We start from the raw sequence: 23,029 nt of genomic DNA, 5'->3' as shown, positions 1-23,029 counted from the left end.
GTAGACACAGTTGCTATCAGTACAACGCAACGTTTAGATTGAGATGTTCAAAGGTAAACATTATTTGCGTTGGGACCCGGATATGTCAGTTATCACGAACGCGTCTAAAATCAAATGTTATTTTGGACAAATTATAGTTCAGCGCACGCCGGTTGTTATGAAGGTTTGGATACAGGAAGCTTTATTTGATTAGTGTATTGATCTCGGTAAATCTGGTTTAGGGCCATTTTAAATGTTCTACTAAAGCTGATAATAATATACAGGGTGTTAGTGACATCGTAACGAAAACTTTTAGGGATGATTCAGAGTGGAATTTTCCGTCGCAAAAGAATGGAACGGAAAATAATTAAAAAAAAAAACATTAAAATTTACATGAATTTTCCGACAGGAAATTCCCCTTGATATCAACTCAAAATCATGGTCTGATTCATCCCCCTCAGTACTCGTTACGGAGCCGTAATAGACAGACACATTTACAGAGTTACTTACGCATTATAAATAATAATATAACATACATTAGTTCACGACTACAACCAAATTGGGGTAGTCAGAGGTACATCCATTGCAAGATGAACTTAGTATCCACACTTCACCGAACTTTCTGTTAGACCAACTTGATAGATTAGACCAAGGTGAGCCGTACCGTCTATAATGGTCGAGCCGACTGTGTTAATGAAAACTGCGCTTAAGTTGTTCAGTACACTTACCCCTTCACTCTTATTGGTGATGGTGTGACTGCTATCGTACTCATCGTCACTGTCTTCCCGCTTCATCCTCTTCATGGTTCCGTCGGTGTCGCTACCAGACATCTTGCGCTTTGACTCGATCGACAGCTTCAGACCCGCCTTTATTAGTTCCGAACACGTCTGCAAAGAAAAAAAGTCTTTATTATTACCAACATTAGGCCTCGGCTAGACAGGTGTGAGAAGCTCTGCAGTAGTTTTAAGCGAATGAGACGTTCAACAAATAGTTCGGTAAAAATTGACAATTCAAATACTCAAAACTCACAAGATATCTTTATTGATGTTACCTAATGTTTACCTTTGAGTTTTGAGTATTTGATGAAAAGGTGTCGTATATATTTTTAGTTCCGAACATGCCCGCAAAACCAAAAACGTGTTTGTTATTACATATTATTCTTTCCTTTTGTTTTGGACATACAATTCGCACGAAACGCTTCACCTCTTTATACGAGTATCACAACGAAGGACTAGTACAGCTTATGGTAGGCTGTCTTCAAACAATTAGAATCTTGTAGGGTTCAGGGCTGGAGATTAACATGCGGTCTTCTGAAAATGCTGGTCGTTTAAAAAGTTCAGTAACGCGATAAGACCACCAAGGTAAGGTACTTTTTTATTTGTACATGTAAAATATTTGTCTGCACAAAATAAATGTATTTGTAAGTGGTCCTCTTTGTGGTGTTGGCTCACGAAATCTTGGAATTGTTAACTTGTATAGGTGAAAGGATTCGTCAATTTGCGTGGGATGATTACGCAGATTGCAATGTGATTGTTATTCGATAGTATGGCGGAATTCAAAATGAATCTCATATCAGCTTTTAGCTTTATAAAAAATATTGTTTCTTTTGTACTTATTCTTTATATTCTGTCAAGGTGGTCCGAAACCATGCAAGGGCCATTTACAAGGCAATTTACATTTGTGGAAAACCACATGTGGTCGCCTTATAGGAATGATAAAAAAGGAAGAAATGTTCTGGGTTTTTTTCTTCCTTACTTTCGTATAATAAATCTTCAATTTATTTTTATAGTATTTATTAGGCCTTGTTTATGGCAAGATGGTTGTCTTATTTTGATTTCAGAGAATCACAGTTATAGAATACTAGGTATAGAACTGCAAGTCTTCGCCCGCACCGATTGGTATATTGGCGCCAACCTCACCCCTCTAGGTTTTGCGGGCTTAAATTGTCGTAAGATGCTAAGACCCAAGGGGAATACTCTAAATGATATTTTGTATGGAGTCACCCGTGAGAGCTGTGGTAACCCAGTTGGTGGAACGCTTGCCTCTCACTTTTAGGTCGCAGGTTCGAATCCAGCCTAAACAAATGATTCTCGAATTTGTTTTCGAATTTAGGTTTGGATCGTAAATGATTATCACGTGGTCAGCGGTGAGGAAACCCACATTCCCGAGAAATGCACTTTCGGAGGTATGTGACCTAAAGTATTGGGCTGGTTATCCCTTCGCGAGTTGGAAGGTCAGACAGGCATACACTTCTGTAAAAAACCGGACCTGTCTAATCTTCAGGTTAGGTAAGCGGACCCTATGAAAAACGGGATAATGCAAGGGAGATGATGACCCGTTTGTGCTACAGTCTAAGAATTTCTTTTATCATCTGACACATCTCTGACTACACATTGGAACAGGTGCAGACATGTGTACCACTGACAACACTTCTTTTCTTACGTAAACAAACTCGAGATGTTTATTCAAAAGTAACGCATCATTTGTGTGCCTCAGAAAAACGTGCTTATGAATTTTTTACTTGTAATGACCGCTCCACGGACACTTTACCTTGATCGAATGATTTCATCGAGGCTATAGTTCACGAGTGTACCAGCAAACACATCCTAGATAATATTTGTTGAGAATAGCGTACGCGATTATCCGCTCAAGTGCAATTTTATACAATTGCGATTGTAATAATGAAAGAAGTGTTTGGTTTTCTCACGATTTAAACGTCCGCCCATTGTCTAGGCTAGCCTTTGCTATGCAAACTAGCTAGAAGAAAACACCGCCACCTATTCACTCATAATAAACTTATTTGAATATGAGGTCGAATAATAAATATTATTGAAATAAATGTTTTTGTCTGCCATTGTAATCAGTTGATTCTAGAACGAGAGGCTGATTGCTGTATCTACAAATTCACGTCTATTGCGGACACAAGTTGGCCGCTGCAAGGATAATCTCTGCAGGTGGGGATACCTGGTTGATGGCTGCGATGAGTGCGAGTGAGGAGTATCACCACAAACTATGGCTCACCTTTTGTGCTGTCCTAAGTGCCCCAGCGCCTGCACTATTAAAGACCTTCACGAAGCTACTGACAATGCCGAAAGCGTGGATAATTATTGGTCAGCAAAAATTTAGTATCGATCGCCATCGACTCGCAAAAAAGAAGTCGTCTATTGCTCTATGCTTCAGAGTCAGAATTGATTAATTTCTTAAGAGGCACTTTAACATTGTTATGGGTACACAAATACAAATTGCTTCCTCATTTTTTACTTAACTATGTAAGTAATTCGCATTAGGGGACTAAATTGAGCTGCTTTGTTTTGATTCTAGTTTTGATAAGTTATAATTATGGTTATGGCATACAATAAAGAATAATGGTACAGACAAGAGCGTGGCTATTAAATTAATGATGATGATAGAAAGAGAACACTCCGCCCCTTATTCGTATAGGGCATCGAGCTAGATTTACCTCACCCCCTCTGTGGCTTACTTTAGTCTTACACGGCCGTAAGCGCAGAGTAAACGGGAGCGCGCGATCTGTCTGTCTCGCTCACACTAATGCTAAAATAGTAATTACCTTTTGTATACTGGGTGGAGTGTTAGAGGCAGGTGAAGTAGCTGAGGATCCATTCGACATTGAAGAGTTGGAGTCGTTCCCGCTGGCCGGCTGAAAACAAGTTAATATCATGTTAGACATAGTTGTACAACATGGATAATGTATAGGATAGTAAGGACCACATTGTACATAGTTTAGAACTCTATCTCATTAACTTATTTGGCATATTTTAAGTTATATAACCTAGGATCACGCTTGTTTCCCCAAAGGGTTAAGCAGAGGAGTAAGTAGGTAATATACGCTAAGTTTAAGTCTCATTCAATAGAGGGCGAACCTATTGCCATTTCGGGGACAAATCCTGGAAACCACGTGATATCAATGATTTTATAATTCAAACATGAATTCAAACTCACTAAGTAGAACTTGGTGCATTAGATCCCGAGCTGGGATTTGAACCCGTGACACTGCGATGTAACATGGCCATCACGGATCCAAACTACTTAAATCACTAAGTTAAAACCAGAACTCACTTAATGCCTAATAAGACACACATAACAACACAACAACATAACATACAAACATAACAACGCAACAACAACACACAACATAACAACAACACATACACAACATACATTAACATAGTTCTATAACATGATTTTCTGTCGATTTCTCTACCTAAGCCGCCATTGCTAATGGTTTTGTTTTCATCTGGTTAGTCACATCCTGTTGAGGAGTTTAAACTATGTTCTTGTTTCGGAAGTAGGGTCTCATGCTTTTGTTGATTTTAAGTGCTACACCAAAGATTTGTATTGTTTAGGTTTTTGGGACTGATGATGTCCACAAAAAGTAAAAAAAGTCCACTTGGGTTCTTAGTTAGTTGTTCCAGTTAATATTCCTTGCTATTTTAATTAACATAACATAAGCTAACGACTATAACCCAATTGGTAGTCAGAGGTACATCCATCGCGAGATGAACTAAGTACCACACCTTACCGAGCTTTTTGTTAGACCAACGTGATAGGCTTATCAGCCGTATCGCCGTTTATAATGGTTCAAAACTCGCTCGACGTAGAGGGAAAATAAGGCCACTCGCCGTAAAGAGACTCGCCGTAGAGCGGGTCGCCGTTCGGAAAGTCGCTGTCAACGCTACAATTCGGTCTAGCAAACTGTGTTAGTGAAAACACTCGTTGGTGCAAATCCTGTACCGGGATTCGAACTGGTGCTCCCCGTTTGAGAAGCAAGCCGGTGTACCACTGGACCACTGTGACTCTCTCGCATTTTTATTTTTTACCTATGGTGGGTTTGCTCTTGGAAGATGGAGCGAGCTCGCACAGAAGGTGCCTGTTCAGTCCGGCCTTGAAAACACCCGGGTTATATGCATTCGGAAATACAGAAGACAGCAAAGAATTCCACTCCCTAGCAGTGCGCATAATGCGCGCACTTTCAGTGAGTGTGTATTTACATTATCTAATGATATTTTAATCGTATGTTTTGTCTTTGTAGAAAATCAGGACGAAAGCGGTTTTTCCAAGAAAAAGTGCATGCGTGCTATAAATAATGCTTGGTCCCTGGATAGTTGCAAACCTCTGTTTCAAAAATGTAACGTGTTGCCCTTACCTTGCATGTACATAAAAGATGCCTGCATTTTTGTAAAATCACAAAAACATTATTTCAAAAAATGTAGTGAAGTAAGTACAAGACAACTTAGAAGACAATACGCGAACGTACTATACCAGCCTCCTTGTCGTGCGTATATTTATAAAAAAAATGTTTATAACATGTGTGTCACAATTTTTAACAATTTACCTGAAAATTTAAAGGAATTAAATGTGATAGAATTTAAGCATGATTTAACGAAATGGTTATTACATATGTGTTTTTATAGTGTCAACGAATTCTTTAACTATAGGAATAAGTCTTAATAATAATATAATTAGATATGTATAAATATTTGCACACCTGCTTGCAGGTTGAATACATGCACTGTTTTACTTAGAATAAGATCTTTAACTTTGTGTTCTTGCAAATAAATGATTGATTGATTGATTGATTGATTGATTGATTCCGTGAGATTATATCCAGGAAAGAGCATTAGCCTTAAATAGCCTTTAAGGCTAATGCTTTTTAGAACCACAATCTCAGGTCTACAAGGCAAAATGTCCACCTATGTATTTATTTATCCACAAACAATATCGTACCGATTGCGAAAAGTGAAACCGTAAACTATGCAATGTATTTCCGTTGCTGATTGTATCTTACAGGCGTGTACGGACTATAATAATATTGTGGGTAGTTAGTCAATGAGTTGATTTATTAGGACAGCGCAAACGCATCAGATAATTGTCCTTTCATTGTCATTTCACGCTCTGAATTCTCCATTCATATCACGACAGTCATTCAAGCTTTGGAAGATTTACACTGCACATACGGAAATCCACGCCCATTATCCTTAGCGATATGAGCAGAGCAGAGCTACTTGTAGACTCTTGACTTTTGTCTTTTGCCTATGGTGCCGTCTATACTATTTATGTGTACAGCCACATAGTGATCGAGATTGTAAGCAACAACAGACATTGTAGTTATGGATTTCTTTACGCCCTAAGACGTTAGCACAGAAACAGAACAATACTTAGCAATTACCTACTTAGACGTTCTGTAGTTACTTAGTCTGTAACCAATTATAAGAAAATAATATTTCAAAGTAACCTAGTGACCACTTGTGTGAATATCATTAGTACTGTCATAGAGTAAATAATATAGTACGTAAAACAGAGGGTCCCTTGCTAATTATTATCGTTGAAAAGTTGCAGCTAAAACGCGGGCTAATGGAGCGCTGGTAGCAAGCATTGGTATTAAATCTAAAATGCCCGGAAGGGACCTGACATTGTAGGTAGGTACCACCTATAGATAGCTATATTTACATTACTAACTCCATGGTACCATCAATAATCAAATAATTTGTAAGTAAATTACTACCTTTTAATAATAACAAACCTGAATCAGATTACGGCCCTCATTCATCAAAGTATCCGAAGATTTACTCAGTAAATATAACTATTTATAACTGAATTAGATAACCTAACTGAAGACGGCGCCGCGTAGTCTAATATACTGTAAATACAAATATAACCCATCAGATAACACTCGAGAAAACCTGCCAAGTTCTTTTCTTGGCAGAATCAGATTTACACTACTTGGCAACATTTTTAATAAACCAGTAAGTTTTTGTAAAGCGGTAATCGTGCCAAGTTTGTTAGCCTACCAGTTTTGATGAGCTATCTGTCATTGCTCGTTGAATGTGTGCAAACTGACAATTTCCTGAAGAGTACGTAAATAAATGAATAAGAAATAATCCTACAGCAAAACGGACCTCTTGGAAATAATTCGACAAAGACCACAATAATATGAGATGAGGATATCTCATTCTGTTTTATTCACATTACACCTTTAAAATTACTGTTTTGCGTAAGATTACTGCTTAGATAGTAGATAATAGTTATAGACATACTACTTATTTTAATATAGATAGATATCTGTTTATTTGATGATTGTTTGTGATGTATATTTGATTTTGATTTGATTTGATATAAGAGCATGTTGGTTGAAGATGCTCCGTGGATTATGAAGGGAACATGTTTCCTAAAACGAAACTGATCTACCTATCTATGGATAAGTATTGCTCATTCAGTTGTATTTTCAAATTAGAGATTATATTTATAGAGATAAGTAGGTAGAGAATATAGAAATTTGCAAGATATTCAAAGAACTTGGCCTGCATTACTCTATCACGATGAGCGCAGGTACGATTCAGGTGCATGACCTCAGCGTTGGCGCCGGCATGTATTATCCAATGTTTATATGAGGGAATGATGGTCACGTGGTTACCATGGTTACGTGGCACCTGGCATTCGCTCAACTCGCTCATTTCGCATGCTCACAGGCACCACATATGACCCGGAGAGAGCCTCCTTGCATTCTTATCAGCGAAAACGCAATGCAATTCCAAGTAGCCACATCGTTGACGTATAATATGTTAGTGGCTACATTATGCGTTGTTTTATATTACATTTTATCGATGTTTCTGACTATGAACTATATTATAATGTTTATAGCAATATTTTCAAGAATTTCGAAATTATTAACGTAGCTAATTGCCTTAATCGCTTTAACTTATCGGCAATTTATGGTCACGACAAAGTAGCCGCGTTGCGTCACGTTCAATCCATCTCCGTAAGTAGGTAGGTACATGAAGTGTCGTAAAACTCCAATGTAACGAAGGAGCTATGTATGAGTCGGTCACTAGTACTAACACTGGCGGCTCTGTTCAAATAATGAACGAACCTACGCTCTCGGTGCGGATGCACTTGAAAATGTCATCTCTGTTAGCTACGGTTTTATAGGTGTAATAAACCGTATAATAGCTGAGTATGTAGCTGGAGTCTTCATATATAATCCTACCTTGAAACCGGAGTTTTTCTCGTAGTTGTAGTGGTCGAGGGGATTGGTCATGGTGATAACGTCGTTGACGATCTCCGGGGTGCGCAGGGTTGTGTTGGGCGTGTCGGCCGCCAGCAGGTTGATCATGGCGGCGCTCAGGTTCACGTTGACGCTCAGGTTGTACGCCTCACCCTCGCCCTCCGCCCCCACCGGCGCCGCTGGCGACGGCGACGGCTCCTCGCACTTTATCGTCGGCACCGCGGAGCTCATGCTCGACGAATTCATTATATCCTTGTACGGAGCCAGCTTGCCCACTTTTTGGTAACGTCTATCACTAAATTAGCACCTAAAGTCTAAGTTATCACTGTTAGCACTACCACTAAACTAAGGCTAGTTATCACTGTGTGGTAAACTGGTTTCGAATGGCACTTGAGTCTTCTCAACAAGAAGTTTTCACGGGAAACGTCCGTTTTGTTTGTTTACACCTGCAACAAAGGAAATTAAAGCTTATTAATCTTGATAAGGTTTAGGTAGAGCGTCCGGTGTGACGGTTTTAAAATAGGACGGTAAATATGCGGAATGTGGGTCAGTTATGCGCCGAGTGGACAATAGGGCGTAATAAAACTTCAACAGTTTTAATTCTACTATAAAAGTGTGGCTCGTAAAACAGATGGGCAGGCGTAAATGAGGCGCTCAGCGCTTTCGCAAGTGCACGCGTTTAACTAGAGCTATCTGAGTATCGCGGCCTCGCGGCCAGGATGCGACTCCGATAAACACGCTTTTTTACAGGCCCCAATTGAATGCGCGCCGTAAAATTTTACGACGTGTTAAAACTCTTCCGCGTGGCGCGACAGCGGTGTCTCGACCATTGTTCTGGGAGCGCTCGTGAGGATTGCCTCCACACAAGGACAGCTCAGCGATTATCATGCAGCCGGTGGCGATGCCGGCGCTAGACAACATTATGTGGAAATTAGGCACTAATCCGCATAATTGTAACACAAATCGTGACCAAAAAACCATTACAAAACGGGAGCTAGATCCTGTTAGCGCCGTATATGTCGCCGCTCGAAAGCTGCTCGCGCCTTGACCCAGCCTGTATATCTGTATATCTCATATCTGTGACACGTAAACACAATAAAGCAGTCGGAGTAACCTAGTTGCGGGATTTGCTTATTCCGAACGAGTGTCGCGGAGAGAGGAAAATGTTCACTCAGAAATATAGTCCGACATGACATGAACAACCAATATCAAGGTCACACTTCTAGGAAAATTATGAACCATTAAAGGAGGATGTTTGGTAACCGCAGCGCGAGACGTTAATTTTACTGTAGTATAGGCTGTTAATGAACTAAACGTTTACAGTCTTTGAGGAATGCAAATTAATGAAAGCAGGAAAACATGACACGTGCCATTAGCAATAATGAAAGAGGAAAAATTTGGGTGGTCGTTTACTGAAAGGGTGTTTGAGCAATAAAACGAATCAGGTTTTATTCGGTATCATGAAGTAACTACATGCGCACGTGAGATGTAGGAGTAGATAGCCAATTACTGTATGACATGGTTCTATTGCAAAAAAGCCGTGATAGAAGGAGCGCCTTACTTATACACCCAAGGTTTCTGATTCGAATGTACAGATCAAATAATTATATAACCTTGTTTTAGGATTCACGTATGTAATTAATCGTATTGATGTGTTTAATGGTATTAAAGGAAAACGTTGCTTGTCATGCAACTTACGTGCCTCTTGATTGCCATGGTTGTTAATAGCCAAATGTAAATAGTTAAATGTTCGGATAGAATTTTAAATAGTTTACTGTAGTATCCTTTGCAATTATTTTTAATCTTTTCATTTACTAGTAACTTTAGAAATCTGATTTTGTATTGCTTCTAATTTGTCAATATAGGTTTTAAATGTAAGCCGTAGCAATAAAGTTGTAATGATAATGAGGTTAGGGGTTTAAAAAGTCTTTAAACCATTCGATTTGCGAAGACTGACGTGTGCTCAGAAATGGGACGTATAAAGTTTGTTTGTAATGAATCTATCGCAGACGAAATCATTGCAAAAACGTTTACGTAACGAAATCTCCACCAGAATATTTGGAGAGCAAATATACCGCATCTGTGCAAATACTGCACGCTAGTTGCCAAACATTTTATGCTCCTACACTACAACAATCAAATTGAGAAAGCGAAAGCTACTGTAACAATCAATGTAGGTTTTTAAGTAGATAGTTACGCATACCGTTCAATAGTTAGAATAGTAATATTTATTGTTTTAATCACACAATTATGATTAACATACTTCGTTCTAAACCATCAACAAGTGAGCTTATAATGTGAATAAAAATGTTGGTAAGTACCTATCACAATTGATTATCATGGTGAAGGAAAACGTCGTGAGGAAACCCTAATTCCCGATAAATGCATTTTCGCGGGTATATGACTTAGCCTGTATTGGGCTGGATTTTCTTTCGCGGGGTAAAAATCCGGACCTGTCAAATCTTCAGGTTTGGTAAGCGGCCTCTATGAAAAAACGGGATAATGCTAGAGAGGATGACGGTAAGTACCTATTTATTACTTTAACTTTTCTAATATGTTGACAAATAGAGTTACTATAGTAACATAATTTACGTATACATCGACGCGTAGAGCCTTCAAATTATGATCGAAGAGTAGAGCCCTCAAAAGATTTGTCTAAGAGTAAGTAGGTACCTTACCTATTGTTTCAATAGCAGGCACGGTCACCCTTTGTAACAAAAGAAAAAAGTTTCGCCCCCTTTTTGGCAATGTTTTGGCAATCGAGTCGTAACGTTTACTAACATTCTTATTGTGTAGGCATTCATAGATGAAAACATCTTTATATTAAGTTTACAGAACGTCCATTGACAAACAACAATAAGGCGATCCAAGTTTGTCTTTGTATCAAATGTGCACTTAATTTACTTCGGAAAGCACTGCTTTAAAGGAAAGGTAGGTATTAGTAACGTGCATATGTGTAGGTAGATATCCATATTGAATATGTAAATTCGCCGTCAGTAGGACGTCCGAATACGAAAAAGGGAAAAGAAATATAAATGTATCCGGTCGAATTGCGTAGGTTTCAGATTAGTTGCTAACGCACTGTGCCAATTGCGTTTATTTGTTTGCCAGTTTATATCGTTTACATAGAAGGACTTCTGTGACTGTAGGTACACTAAAGTTTCTATGTAGAATATTATGTTTCAGTTTAGTTTAAAGCAACTAGGCATATTAAGCATGTGCAGTAAAAGTGTCCTATAATACCGAGTACGTTCGAAGTTTCATTGAATTTCGCCCACTTGATTGCATTAAGTAATTGATTAAACAAATGATGAACAGATAGTATTTAACTACCTAATCGCATTTCAACTTTGATATCGATGCGAATGCTCAAACTGAATAAAGATAAAATAATAAATTTCTTCGGGAAAAGATAAGATTGAATTATTAGTACCTATTAGGTATATTTAATAAGAAGCAATTTTAATAAGAAAGGTGCAAGGTACGGGTCTCGGTGGTCCAGTGGTTTGAGCGTTGAGCTCACGATCCCGGGTTCAAATCCCGGCGGGGCCATATCACAAAAATCACTATGCACGCTGTTGTCCCGGTTACTACTTAATTTACTGAAGTAAGTAGTAGTCGTGACATGAGCTATGTCAGGCGGCTCAATAGTAACCCTGACACCAGGGTTGATGGGGTTGGTATTCCACCTCACAACCCACACGATAGAAGAAGAGGAAGGTACGAGTAGGTAGGTAGATAAACTTCATAAAAACGACTACGCATTTCTTGTAAGTAGTTGTAGTACCCTAACGTTAGAAAAACTATCTAACGACGCAAATTTCGTACCCCTTATGGAAATTTCCAGAAAACTTGCAAACGCAGTCTTATTACAATATAAACAAGAGTAAAAAGGAAATAAACGCTAGTTTCCATCACGTTAGGGGAGTAGTTTCTTACTTTTAAAAGGTCGTATATGTCCGCAGAATGTGGGTGGTTATGGCTTTTTTATTCTATTGCAGTAGTGTAGGGCTGAGATAAGTGTAATGATGACGATCGGGACATTTATTTCATTTACGTATTTATTAGGTTTGTTTGCCATCAGAGACAGCCAGTTTGCGTGCAACTTAATATTTATTTGCTTATATTTGTTTTCGAAACTCGAAATTTAAATTAATGCTAAGAGGGGTTATGTATTTCTCGAGGTAAGCTAAAGTTTAGAGTAGATTTGCTAAGTATCACTCCACCGTGGCAGTATTTTACTTTTCCTGGAAATACACTAACCGGGAACCCGGTATGTTCTACCCATATAGGTAGATAATATAAAAGAATTCAATCCCGACTCGAGATTGCAAATTCGAGATCGCGCGGGATTGGAAATATCAATCCCGCGAGAACCCGAAATTTTCGGGATCTCGTCTAGTTCGTAAAAAAAATAAAGTTAGGATGGCTGAAAACGATGAAAACTGCTTGTTTGTGATAAGAAAACAAAAACCTTTATTCTTCAATATTACTAAATAAACAATTAAGTTTTCTTTGGAAATCAGCATAATTAAAACAAAAAGTATAACTCAAGGAGATTCGCCCAATTCCGTCAATCTCGAATGGGATTTCGTCATATTATGCTTCGGGATTGATCCCGAAAAATTAGACGACATCCCGCGAGATCGGGATTGCATTCCCTAGCCGATATACACCGGGACTCATGGTGTACCGGGACATTTTATGACAGCCCTAGGCTACTGGGGTTCGAGAAATGGGTAACCTAGTTTCGACCGCGCCTGTGCTTCGCCGATTTATTACGCGTCGACTTAATTGCATTTGTTTAAGTACTTCATTAAATGTTCGTCATTTTATAACCCAGCTATGGCGCCTTTGAGGAGTTATTTTATTACTCGTGTAGCCTGGTTATGTGTTATAAGTATACGTATTAGGCTGCCCCCACATTGGGCGTTGGCCGAGCGTACGCGTTTCCTGAGCGTGCTGCCGGCGTCGGCGCGGCGCGGACGTCGCGTCAGTGCACCGTCTGCGGGGCGCGGGCTTCGCGTTGTCCAGCGCCGCACAAGCGCTGCGTGAACGCCGCGCAGACGCCGCGCTTACGTCGCGTTCGAGAAAGTCGCCATAAAACAAAAATATCAACTTGTTAAGACGTTTCGAATGCGATATGTCTGAAATCTGTTGGGCGGAGAGAGATGTTTTGACTCATCGTCCTTTACATGGATTGATACTAGCTCTATTGCGAAGTCTTGTTAACAAAAAGGTATTTACGTGGTTTTCACTAAGTATATGACGACGATATAGGTACGCACTACAGCTGGGCACAAGCCTCCACTCACCTCACTTTAAGTAACATAGTCTTTGGAATTGATTAATATTAGTATCCAAGTTAGCAGTAGTTCCTAACCTTTTTAATGTCACTACCCCTGTGAATAAGTATGGAAATTAAGTTTACCCCTAATTTAAAATAATTAAAACCACACAAATTCGAACGAATATAATAATATGTTTATTATGTAAGTAAGAAAATGCACGTTTAGGTAACTAGTAAAGTAATTTAAAAATCTCGGAGTTAACCAGTGTGAAGGTTGAAATTGCTTTGCATTCGCAAGTTTGACAATATTAGGTTCGGTTTCACTCAATGTCATGCTTAACAGTCAGACGGTTTCTGGCTTTTGTTTTTAATGTAACAAGAGTTATAATACTATTTTGTGCCATCCCGTGTTACCCCCCTAGAATCTCTATTTTACCCCTGAGGGGGTAATTACCCGCAGGGGCCTGTTTCCTAAAACTTACAATTGTAAATTACAACGACAATTTGGTGTTCATTACGTGGCTAATATGAAACTGCAAAATATTTGTGATCACTAACTCCGCAGTGTACATCAAATTGTCATTGTAATTTACAATTGTAAGTTTTATTGAGCTAGGGGCATGTTGTCTGGCAAGTAATTCATTATAAACAAGAATCCGTATTAGACTAAAGTCCTTTATAGGCGTATAAAATCAAATCACAAGTCAACCCATTTTCTGCTACGTTGTTTAAAATTACGTTATCAGTTATGTTATCTTTAATGTTCTTAATGTTTCTTTAATGGGTGTACTGGCTTATCAACTTCTAATGTACATGTAAGGTTATAATAACTATTAAATAAACGTTTTTAATGTGTCAGGTATGGTAAATATGTAATGTTAACCTTAATATATAGCTTTAAGAAATAAAATAGTGAAAACTGCAGCGCATTGGATTTTGTCGAGATGCTTTCCGACTAAAATACTGAAGAAGTATTTTGAGATTACCTTCAGAAATATTAACAATTTTTATAATAGATACGTGAATACCCATTCAAATTTCGTAATTTAGCAAATACTTACCTAAAAGGAATAAAATAGGCACCATTATTTTATTAGTTTATCTCTTGCGTTACGATGGATGTACTTCTAATATCCTAAATGGGAACAAGGTTATGTTATGCTCCTTATGGTATAGGTACCTATTTTTTGGGTGATGCGCGTTCCCTTGGCCACAGACTAGCCGAAAGCCAAAGATGCCTATGCTGTACTAAGCTTGTCCGTCTTCTGGTAGTCTGCCTATACACATGATGTAACTTTACTCTCTGTTTATATATCCATTTAGGTACCGACTACAACAAATTAGGCAATAAGATGGCCTGTTTACGACTATATATGAACTTTGTTATCACTTACACGTGTGGATATATTTAAATGTTTGCCTGTTTTAACTTTTCTTTCTTTTTAATATATCTAAAACTAATGACTATGACTCATACAGGGTGTTAGTGACATCGTAACGAAAACTTTGAGATATGATTCAGACCATGATTCTAAGTTGATACTCAGAATAATGAACTGGACCATCCCCCTCAGCATTTGTTACGATGTCACTTACATCGCGTACAAGTACATACAGGTAGCCACACAAGTACGTAAGGGTGTTAATGACACTGTAACGAATACTGAAAGGGTGATTCAGACCATGATTCTGAGTCGATATCAAGTGGAATTTCCTATCGGAAAAGTTATGAAAATTTTATTAAATTTCCACTTGATATCAATTCAGAATCATGGGCAATCATCCCTCACTGTTTTTGTTACGATGTCACTAACACCCTGTATATTTTGTTGTTTTTCTGGCATTGTCGTCTTCAATAAATTCAGCTATAAAATTCAGCACGGATTGGTTTTTCTAGCGATATTTGATGTATGATAGGAATAAGGACGGGAGTGTCTGTATGTTCTATTTGTATTTGATCCCACTGCTGGGGAAAGACTTCCCCTTAATCTTTCTACCCCGGTGGGAAATAGGCGTGAGTTTATAATGTACCTACTTATATGTTTATATATTTACTGCAGTGGTTTTCTGTTTATTTTTACGACTATACTTTACTGGAACATCTTATTTATCTTTTATTTTAATTGCAGTATTTTATGACGTTTTGAAAACATTAAAAAGTTATGATACGAATACTTATGTATATAATATTTATTAGCAAAATATTTTTATTTATTTGCTTATTAAGCGTTTATTCAATGTGCGTTGCGAAGGTTTGGATGAAAAAGTCAGAATTTATAGAATAGCTAGGTAGACAGACACTTGTCAAAGTTAATTTAGTCAATGAATAAAGGAACCATTAGATAGGCTAAGATAGGTACCGCATATTACATAATAATTAACATGTGGACATTTACGTGTGGGTTCCGTTGCAACATAATTTATTATTTATGTAATATTAGGTAACAAGTTAACAACTAAGGCTATATTTAAATAATATGTGTGTTGATTCAACTGTAGTTGGATGGAATGTACTTGTTTATTGATTTTTATTTAATAAATAAATTGATATCACAACTAAGGCTGGTAGTCAAGATAGATAGATAGATAGATATAGCCTTTATTATGGACTTATTGTATCAATTTTTTTTTCTTCTTCTGGTAGTCAATGCAAAACTAAAAGCTGTATTATCCCGTTAGTAATGTAGAGTTAGGGTTTGAATAAGAACTCTTTGAACTCTTTGGTCTTTAATGAGAATAAAGTAAAGAGTCTTTCGACTTAGAAATACATTTTAATAAGTTACGAGTTACGCAGTAAGTGCACTTACGACATTTTTTTATATATTAAATCGGGCGCATACGTACGCACCTTCCCATAAAATATAATTATTGAATAGAAAGAAGCAAAAGAAGTGTGTCAGTATCGAAGCAAATGGAATTCCATAGACTTTGCTTACCTCGGTGGGAAATATGGATGTGTTCATGTATGTGTGTATGTATTGAATAAGAAAAAAACATCAGTTTAGGTTGGTTGTGTTTAAAAGGAAAATTACGTCCAAGATTGTTCTTAATTTCTTAGTATTTACTTATTTACCTGTATGCAGGTGCTGAGAAGAATCCTTATTAGGTATAGCATTGAACAAACAATGTATGCATCATCAGGGTAATTACCAAGATAGATAGATTAATATTTCATTGCAGGTACATACAAAGGTCTTGGCCATTTGAAACACAATCAGTTGACTATTTTATGAGTACTTATTATTATACCTTATCTAACGTAACATGATTAAAACGTATCCCATCTCTTTCGTACTAATAGTACATCGTCTAGTGGGAAAGAGATGAGAGATAAGTGTCTCTTTCACATTAAGCGATGTATTACAATTATTTCTGTCCTGCTGTAATTTATGATCCATTAAGTGGGGTGTAGGTGTTCTATCATACATGCATCTGGTCCAAATATTAAAAATAATATTTAAGGAAATAATAATTATATTATATTAGGTATAACTAAAAGTCGCTAGTTATCTTCTGTGGTCAACACGACAAGAAATGAGCCGTATGGAATAATACAAATTATTATGCATATCTAATATAATTAATTTAATAATTATTGTCCCAAAACATCGGTAGCCTAGACGCCGCGCCATTGTCCTCCATCGGAATCGAAGCGATGCCGGCAATGCCATACCTACATTATTGTACCCAGTGATATTACTGTCATCGAGGGATTCGCAGTTTCAGCTTCTAGTAGGTGACTAATAAAAGTGAAGCTTGTCTGTCTTAGAAATCTAAGTACTTTAATATTATTCTTCTTTCGTGTGGTATGTTTGGATCACAAATGATCATCACGGTGGATGAAAATATCGTGAGGAAACCCACATTCCCGAGAAATGCGTTTCGGAGGTATATCCCGTTGGGCTGGTTTTCGTCAGTCGCTCCTCTGTAAAAAGTCGGACCTGTCAGGTAAGCGGGGCTTGTGAAAACGGGTTAATGCTAGGGAGATGATGTGTCAGATTAAAATGATTTAATTTACATATATATATATATATATATATATAATGTTTTTACGGCTAATAGCCGGCTAACCGTGCCCTTCGAAGTACGGTCCTTCCACTAACCCGCAGTGGAGCAGCGTGGTAGAATATGCTCCATACCTCCTTCAGTTAATTGAGGTGAAGCCTGTGCTCGACAGTGAGACGTATATAGGCTGTTTAAGTTTTGGGAAATAAACTGTAGCTTTTTTTTTATTTGTATAGTGTCTCTTTGTTATAATTGATTGCAAGTAAATTCAATACCTAGTATATATTATGCCTCTATTTTACATTGTTTTATTACTATGTTTAATGCTGCGTTTATTAGTTAAAGACCATGCGTATCTGGTCCTCGCACTCTCTGGTTCAAACAATACTATGCTACCACTAACCGTCGAATAAAGCTTGCCCATTAATTATTGTCAGCGGTGACACTGAGAGAATGCCACTACGCATGCGCCCTACTATCGGCGCTAGAGTCGCTACTCGATCGAAAATCACCTTTACGATTTATTATTAGCGACGAGTAACCCTAAAAATAGTAAGTATTTGTTTTCGTAGCAAGTACGTGGAACTATGGAAGAAGATAAACATAACATCACGCCTGTATCCCGAAAGGGTAGACAGGGTGTTTAGTATGTGGGTACCCTTACTGCTTGCCAGCTACAGTCCCTTTCAGGTAATATGAGGCGAGTTTATCGACACGTGATATCAATTATCTATGATCGAAAAATTAATTTAAACTTATAAAGTCGTATGCAGTAGTTTAGATAAGAGCCTGCGCCGGAATTAGTTTATTTATTTATAAAAAAGGTACACCAACAGCTTATATAATAAAACATTAAATAAAATAAAAATTACATCAGAAATAGACTGTTACATAAACCGATTTGTTTCCGTGACAACTATCACGAATTCGGATTAAACAAAATACTTAAGTATACTTAGTTCATAATAGACAACACGAGATTACATTATAGCTCTACACAACCCAATAGAGATTATAAGTCCGAATTTTCCTTGTTTACCAAGTGCATTGTAAAGTATTAAATCCTAGCCTATCAAAATTTATGATAGTGAATGTTTCGGGTCTTTATCTTATCTAAAAATGTTAAATATTTCATGATAAAGTGAATGCGAACACGTGTAAGTCGCGTTATGTTTTTTGCAGCTAAATCTCCTTGCAATTTATTTCACTTGCTGCACCTAAAAACACACCGGCAGACTTACATACCCTGTAAAACGTAACATAATTAGAAAATCATGTTATGTAGGTTATATTTGTATTTCCTTTCGGACAGATATACGTAATATAGTAAGTACTTACATCGCATTACTTATGTCTCTTTTTCGCACTAACGGTATACAGCTTAGTATGAATGAGACAAATTTTGTAGGTAAATATCTAAAGCAATTTCAGTACTTTGGTTGCCTAATACTGGTACCGAAACGATTACGAATACCAAGTAAAATTTTCCATTTTCCATTCCGAAGCTAGTAAACAAGACTAATAGCATAATAGTCTACTTATAAAGCCCTCAGTGAATGCTAATGCATTTTCTAGTCAAGCTACAGAGCCTGATGGCTGATGGTGGAGCCAAATAGACACCTACGCTGTTATTACAAACTGAAGACTTCCCACCTTACAAATAAAAATAAACCAGGGATGAATGTGAGTTTAAGTATTTGACAGCCAAGCAGAATTGAATCCAATTATCATACAATTCGACTGAACTTTGCTTGGCTGTCAAATACTTAAACCCACGTTCATATATTCATAAACAAAAACAGCCTATATACGTCCCACTGCTGGGCACAGGCCTCCCCTCAATCAATCGGAAGGGGTATGGAGCATATTCCACCACGCTGCTCCACTGCAGTACTGCTGCTGCTTTGCTTGGCTGTCAAATACTTAAAACCGCGTTCATCCCTGGTTTATTTTTTTATTTGTAAGGTGGTAAAAGATAAACTAGGTTTAAAATAAAGCCCATGTCACGAAAGAAGTCCCGCGATCGCGGCGCTAGTGTCGTAGATTTTGCATAGAATTATTATGACTTGTCAATTAAGTTCATGAAATTCTCACGTGGCGCGGATTATTATTTTAAACCTAGTTTAAATTTAGTTATCGTTTTGTAATAAGTAAGGCTAATGTTTTAGTTAATTCTGCTAGTTTACAGCTAGCTAGTTTACACTAGCCGAGGTAAAGGTAGAGTTGAGGGAAGTGTTCTGATTGGCTTACGTAAGATCCTAAACGTCGTCCACGTCACCACGTCAAAAATTCCAATTGGTCGAACGTTGTCGTGGTGCATTTTATATCTGATCTGTTAATCAGAAATGTTGACAGAACCCGTCTGTCTGTTATAAGGAGTCTAGAAGTTATATGGTCGATGGCTAATGCGTTTTCTAGTCGGGCCTGATCGCTGATAAATGCAACGTCATTGATCATGATCGCACTAACGAGAAGCATAATTTATGCATTTTACATTATTCCTATGGTAATGACCCATTTTCATTCAATAGAATAAGCAAGTAAGTAATTGTCTAAGTATACATTATTATTATATTACTAATAGTTTAGTTACTAATGGTAAGATGATCCATGCTGTTGGTCCCCGTTACTACTTACTGATGTAAGTAAGTAGTCGTTACATGTAACGGCTCAGGAGCCATGTCGGCGGCTCAATAGTAACCCTGACAACAGGGTTGATGGGGTTGGTACTCCACCTCACAACCAACACAATAGAAGAAGGAGACTAAATTTTAGTTAGATTCTAGTAGCGATAAATGATAAGTCGATGCTGCTATGAAGAGAGGAAGAATACCATACTAAAGTGTAATAGTTTAGGTTCTATTTTGCATAAAAATATGACCGCAATTCTACTGTGCAGAACTTTTTATTTTAGTTTCATAGACAACATAATTTACTTACGTCGGTACTTAAGCAAAATGTATGTAGTAATTTTAAAAATGCCAAATATTTTAAACATTTTTTTAATTACCTTGCAATACAGTTGTTTATGGAATACATAATTTCTCGAAAGTAGGTAGGTATACCGTGCACTTACAGATTTGTCTCGGTCAATAAAGTCGGAATGCGAATTATCTTGATTTCTTATGAGAACCATTTAATTATTGTCTTTGATTACCATGCCTCGTTATGGATTTGCTTGATTATTATTTATTTGATTAACAGTTAAGAAAATTGCTTGTCCTTTTTTAAAAGGATACGCAGATTAAAATAATGGTGATTTTTTGTTTTCCTTAAATAGGTAGAGCATTTTAAATCCTGCCAATTTAGCAGAATCTGTTTTAGTCAATAAAATCTTGATGAACCTCTTTATGGTGGTGGTTTTTATTAACTGAATATATACCTAGCTAACCCGTCGCAGTATTAGTAATATCTAATATTAAACCGTGTTTTTTTTATTATATTAAAATTTATTTCGTATAAAAGAAAACTGGATAACAAATGTCAGTTATGTCTATAATAGGTAGGTATAAGTAGCTATATATATTATAATAACTAGTCAAAAGAATTTCAGTAGTGCTATATCTATAATACCAGCTACACACAGAGAGCGTATACGTACTACCTATGCATACTCACACAAACACACACACACACACGCCAATATTTCGACCACTTAGCCGTCTAATATATTTTTTATTGGTAGGTAGGTATCCTAATCGAATCAAGCATCTGCGTCGCATCAACGCTCCCTGGCCTCTCTGAACACCAATATACACCATAATCCCACCACAGTTATAAAGATTATTGCAAAAGTCGTAGTCTAAATGCTACAAACTATAATTACGTTTACGAACATAGCAACAGTGCACAGTGGTACGAAAGAAGCGCGTGTGTCCTTGACACTTGGTGCGGACAAAAAACTAGAGGCCGAAATTTTGCCCAGTGGGTGTGTTCCACTCACACACAGGCAGAATCGACGTTATAGAGTAAGTATAGCTGTTGTAGAACGTAGTGTGTCGATGTTTTTTGTCCTTTTTGCCTCTGTGTTTGTGTCGCTGTGAGGCTCTTGCCTGAGCCGATTTATTGATAGAAGAGAAATGATAATGCTGGATTTTTTAGTTTAGTTTTCTGTATCTGGTTAATGTTTTAGTCAATGTATGGGCACATTGTTTTAGGTGCCTTTTTATTTATCTTTAATCAAAGTAGATTATCTTAATCGGTTTCAATTCTACGAAAGCTATTTTAATGCACTTATAGCTTGCGATTTTATTTATTTCAACAAGGAAAGGGTCTCAAGTGAGTTTAGTTTCTTACGACCTCGATCCTTTACAGTCAACACCCTCTCTAACGACTTTTCGCGTTGAGATAATATTTAATGTATTTACGTGCTTAGCTTTAGCATAATATTCAATGTTATCTGCTTCCATTGCAGGCGCCAGGGAGATGTCATTACAAAGTTACCTTTATCACATCTGGCGCCAGTACTACCTCCTTTATAGTCTTTGCGATCATACATCGGTTCCTATGTATGTATATGTTCATATAAGGAACAAAGGAAGTTTGGCAAGGCATTGTTAACTCAGTTTTCACGTCTGGTGAGCTGTAGACAAAAATTTGCAATTCAAGTACACGCCGATTTGACGCCTACATTATCATAATATAATATAGTCGCACTAATGGGTGTAGGTAAAAAAACAAGTTCAGATTAGGCAGTGTATACTGATATGATTCGTAAATATTGTCGTAATTTAATGGTTTAGTCTATGGTTGGAATACACGTGTCGATTTATTTTATCTTTTTATTGGCTAATTCGAAGTTAAATAATAATAATAATAATAATAACATTAATAATAATATTAATAATTAATTGATTAATTTATTGGTAATATTTCAATATAACAACCTGTGTTAAAGGTGTAACACAGGTTGTTATATTTTAATAAAAGTAACTAGTAGGTATAGTCTACTGATTAACATAAGCTTATTTCAAAGCACTAATTAAGTACATCGTTTGTTCGCCTCTTTTCATCCAGTTCTTACTAGCCACTTGAGTAAGTAAACTTAGCTAGGTTGTAAAGCCTGACCAAAAATATTTAAAAAAATATGGCCAAAATAAGAATTGCATTTATAATGATTACAGCTGTTGCATATTCGATTAGAAGACTATCACAGCGCCCAATATTACTGGTAAGGCCTTATTGAAAGAAAGGAGTAGGCCTTATTGTCAGACAGCAATGCTTTAAGTAATAATAACTTAGAAGCCAAGAAAAAAAAGAAAAAATGGAATGTGGCTTTTTTGGTCTTTGTAGTTTGTGGATTTCTTCTTAGAACAAATCAGTCGCCCACATTACTATAATTGCTTAATATATAATAAGCCATATATCCTAGGCGTTAGACCTTCGCCGATTTGATATAAACTTACTATTCATTTATAATAATGATAGTTAATGCGTTTGAACTTGATGCTTGTACTGTGAGCAGTCACGATTGATTTAGGTATACAGTCTGGAGGTTAGCGGGTCCGGTATGCGATCCAGCGATTGTGGGTTCGAGTCTCGATTTCTTGCCACGCCTAGGTTATAAAATTCTATACCAGGGTTGTAGGAAAAAATGGAATGTGGCTTTTTTGGTCTTTGTAGTTTGTGGATTTCTTCTCTAGTACCGCAAGTTGCTATGCTACTAATAATGTGTGGCTCTATATGGACAATACTCCTAGTTATCCGATGTAAAAAGTTTATTTTTATACATG

The 23,029-nt window shown here is 37.2% G+C and overlaps 1 protein-coding gene across 1 annotated transcript in view; it reads right to left on the bottom strand.

The window, feature by feature from the left end:
* LOC126373155 (protein c-Fos) overlaps positions 1-23,029 on the bottom strand; it is an 80,374-nt gene that overhangs the window by 3,417 nt on the left and 53,928 nt on the right. Inside the window, exons 2-4 of the mRNA XM_050019184.1 lie at positions 7,985-8,448; positions 3,548-3,637; positions 708-866 (exon numbers count right to left, since the gene is read on the bottom strand). Coding sequence (XP_049875141.1) covers positions 708-866; positions 3,548-3,637; positions 7,985-8,248 — 513 coding nt within the window. The 5' untranslated portion in view covers positions 8,249-8,448. The remainder of the gene's footprint in view (positions 1-707; positions 867-3,547; positions 3,638-7,984; positions 8,449-23,029) is intronic.

Source organism: Pectinophora gossypiella, chromosome 15, assembly GCF_024362695.1.
Source record: "Pectinophora gossypiella chromosome 15, ilPecGoss1.1, whole genome shotgun sequence".
NCBI classification, from domain to species: Eukaryota; Metazoa; Arthropoda; class Insecta; order Lepidoptera; family Gelechiidae; genus Pectinophora; species Pectinophora gossypiella.
The sequence above is the reverse complement of the archived record's forward strand: the minus strand, read 5'-3'. Positions and strand labels throughout refer to the sequence as shown.